Source organism: Mizuhopecten yessoensis, unplaced genomic scaffold (assembly GCF_002113885.1).
Source record: "Mizuhopecten yessoensis strain PY_sf001 unplaced genomic scaffold, ASM211388v2 unmap_36153364, whole genome shotgun sequence".
NCBI classification, from domain to species: domain Eukaryota; kingdom Metazoa; phylum Mollusca; class Bivalvia; order Pectinida; family Pectinidae; genus Mizuhopecten; species Mizuhopecten yessoensis.
Window position 1 is genome coordinate 1 of NW_018480123.1, and position 3,959 is coordinate 3,959.

Sequence of the window (3,959 nt, forward strand, 5' to 3'; positions counted from 1 at the left end):
ATATATATATATATACATAAATATTTATTTGTAATTTCTTCTGTAAATATTATTAACTATATCTTTAACAACCAATAGTTATGGTATTCTTTTTATAAGCACTACGTTTAATGTTGTATTGAGTACGTTCATGATATCTATTTTGTGTCTTCTTAATTACATATGATTTTTTTCCGTGATGAAATTTTGAGTTTCTATTTCATCAATGCTTGCTTATGAAGTGGTGTATTTTATTATATCATAAATAATACAGAGTAATCATTTAAGTAATCATAGTATGATAACCTATAACTTACGATATCATAATGGACATCATCGCCGCTATAACATGATGCCAGAATCGCCGAACAGTATTCTGAGTAATAACCAGCATATTGATTTTCTGTTAAACTTGCAATGGATATAACGTTGACTGACTTCGCATAACCATCGCAATTGCAATTATCAGTGTTGCCACCATTTCCACTGGCCCATACAAATATCGATCCGCGACCGTTTCTACCCTAAAATGAGAAAGATGACTGTTTCTTGCAACGGGATATTTAAGCATTCACGGTAAAAATATCCTCATTAAAAGTAGTATTACATATAAGTCTGCAGGTGTGGATACATACCAAAATCGTAAATCCCTCCTAACCGCTAGATGCACATACAAAGTAATATGGTTTTATGATGAGAATACCGAGTCTTTGAAATGGCCTTCGGACTAAGACCACATAAGGACAATGTTTATAATACAAGTATGATTATTGAGTAAGGAGATGAATATCTATTTACACATTATGACGCTAATATCAAGTCTCCAGGAGCGGGGCGGACACCAGCAATATTGTCATAGTTTGACATTTCGAGCGCTTTTATAATTGTCACCCGAACAAGTTCCCAGAGGTTGGGGCGAACTTTTAGCCCTTTCTAACGACGCCTTCAGCATTCTGGAGAGTTAAAAACCCTTATCCAAATAGTGAAATTTTAAATCCCTACGATAATCATTGTTAAAATCTATCACAAGGTTAAAAGGACAAGTCTTTGAAAGCAGCATTGACAAATTACGTGTTTTTGTGCTTACCATTTTAAAACGTCAGCAACCCTTTTTTAAATGTAAGAAAAATTACCTCATAAATTTATTCCAGATTTAAAGATAAATGCTTTTAATGCCATTATCTGGGTCCAGTAATTTCTCAATATTCCCATTTTGATGGAATTAACAAATGTTTTGATGTATTTTATCATAAAATTGCGATTAAGAAAATGTGAATGCTTAATTGCAATAGTGGTTTTCGGCTCCAAAATTTAAAAATAAAGTCATCAATGGAATAATTATTCGACACTTTCGTTTGAAATAAATGTGAAAACTGAGCATACAACTTTTCGTAAAATTAATAAATCATGAAGTTTAACCTCTGTGCGAATTATTGAACATTTCTTTTTAGAACATGAAATGCAATCGTCAGAAACAACCTCTTTTTCTTTTCCTTGAAATTATAAGAAAATTTTCATTTAACGTATCAATCTGACAAATCTTCTCTTCATATTTCAATTAAAACTAAAGTGATGATTTGTTTTTCGTTTTGGAATTGGTAAATGATACTTTCTGTTGAACTCTTATTATCATAAGTTTATTGCAATAAAGAGGTTATTAAACATTTTGTCGTTTTTGTTAATGCAAATGTGTATTAAACAGTTTTAAATAGCCGTTAGTAGAATATCTGTTCATTCTTAACATCGTTTGAGTATTAATGAATATTTTTAAGGAATAAAGCATAATCTTTTTTTAACTTCACGAAACAAACTCCGGCTAAAAATTCAGTCTTTCATTTCCATAAACCATCTTTTAAAGATAGTTGCCTTTTAGTCACCAAATAGCAAGTACATTACAAAAATTGTGATAATTCTGATTATAGCATATTTTCAAAAGAATTTTGTCAAATCTTGTGTTTAAAATATATTTATGAGAAAATCCAGAAAATAGCTGTATAGAAAGATGTTTTGCTAATATTTTCAACAGTTCATGAATTGTTTAAAAGAATGACGACGGACGACACAAGGGACGCCGACGTTTTATAAACTCTAAAGGCCCTTCGGGTTAGATGAGCTGATGAACTATTTTAAAGAAATAACAAGTGATAGAATATGATGAGAATCTTTTTTAAGATGTACCTTTTGAATGGATTCAGTAATCGCATTAGCAACGATTGGTGGTTGTTGTTCAAATCCCTGTCCATCAATAACTCCCCAACTGTTTGTATAAATGTGTATCTCAGCATATTTGTACTTCAAAGCCCTTGATTGAGACAATGATGTTGAGCCAAAGCCATCGGATATTCTTAAATCTTTAAATGAAATATCTTAGTCATTAAACATGATAAAATAATATATGATAAGGTTAAGGTTTCAAAGTATATTGCAAAATTTACCAAAAAACCTTTTTAAGGTAGTTTATACTTGATATCAAATGCCGTAGATGGTCTATGAAACGGTGACATTTTTCTATATTTTTCCATGGAAGTTAAATGAGATATCTCCTCACTTTGGATAATAATACGATGGTTTCACACGAATTTTCCTGAAGTGATACTAACATGAATAATAGTTAAACCAATTGCAAGTGTTTATAACTGCATTGTTTAAATACATATACTTACTGGCAAATGTTGATCCAAATGAAGCTCCTACTATGCAGTTCATATTGTTTCTAGCTGCGACGGCGATACCAGCACATTTTGTTCCATGACTCACAAATTCAAATTTTAGTAAGAACATATCATATTATTCAATATACTTTTTCCTTTACATCAAAGCAACACACTCTGGGATATGTAAGAAATATCACATTCAGCAATATCAACTCTCATAGGTTTTATCTATAAACAATGACTGTAAAACAAAATTAAGGATTCAATTTTTTGTGTTATGAATAAATACATATGCAGTATCATAATATTATTCATCTCACTTTAGTCAAATATTCAAACAATTGCCAATGTTACAAACGTTGGAATCTATTTTTAGGCATTGTTTCCTATGGGATTAGCTTCCGTACTTATCAAAGTTTGAAATTTATTTACCTTTCATGACTAGCAGGAGACGGATCGTTGTCATTTTCTATGAAATCATAACTCAAATGTTTATCCTGAAAAAGACATCAATTAAACATATTAAGATTTCCCTTAATAAGTTTAAAATTCATATGTGATTATTTTAAGCCTATAGTTAGGGCAAACTAGTCATAGATTGATTGGACTATTATGATATATTGTAGCCTAACAAAATAACATTAGTAAATCAAAATAACAACTTCAAGCAGAGTTTAAAGCAAATTTGAAACATCTTAGGAGATAGTCATGACTAAATATCATAGGTACCCTATGCAGAAACAAAAGTCTATCGAAACAAATTGACTGATGATTTTACAGATACTACAGATAGAACAGACGGATAAAGCAGATGACTATCTTTACTTTACATTAGCAAACATGAAACTGACACCTACCACTTTGCTTGACAGATCAGGATGCGTTATGTCAACACCACCATCAACAACACCAATCACTACTCCCTTCCCAGTATAGCCCTTTGCCCATGCCTTTTGTATATTCATGCTAGGGATAGCTTTTGCATCATTCTGATTGTAAAAAATACAGAAAACGAAACGAAACAAAAATTGTATCAAATAATCATTTCTGCGAGAATTTGCCTCCAAATATAATACGGTTTTCACAAGCTAATAAAAAAGCTCCTCCAAGGGCTTGATTAGTTAATTGGACAAATTGACAAAAAAAGTATATATGTATGAAAATTTGTTTCCATGTCAAAAGAACGATCACAATCTCGATAAAGAAAATATAGTTATGGCGGGCAGATATATCTATATATTTATGAATAATAAAATATCTGATTAACTAATAGATAACATATTGGATTACTCAAGAAATGTAGTTAGTAATTTTTTTTTTTTTTTT

At 30.7% G+C, this 3,959-nt stretch overlaps 1 protein-coding gene across 1 annotated transcript; it reads right to left on the bottom strand.

The window, feature by feature from the left end:
• Nucleotides 1-296: 296 nt before the first annotated feature.
• Nucleotides 297-3,622, bottom strand: LOC110443938 (neuroendocrine convertase 2-like; the record flags this gene model as incomplete). Its single annotated transcript, XM_021488388.1, has 5 exons — nt 297-503; nt 2,158-2,330; nt 2,643-2,731; nt 3,066-3,130; nt 3,491-3,622. Coding segments are annotated over 5 exons (666 nt in total), but the record flags the coding sequence as incomplete, so codon positions are not given.
• Nucleotides 3,623-3,959: the final 337 nt, after the last annotated feature.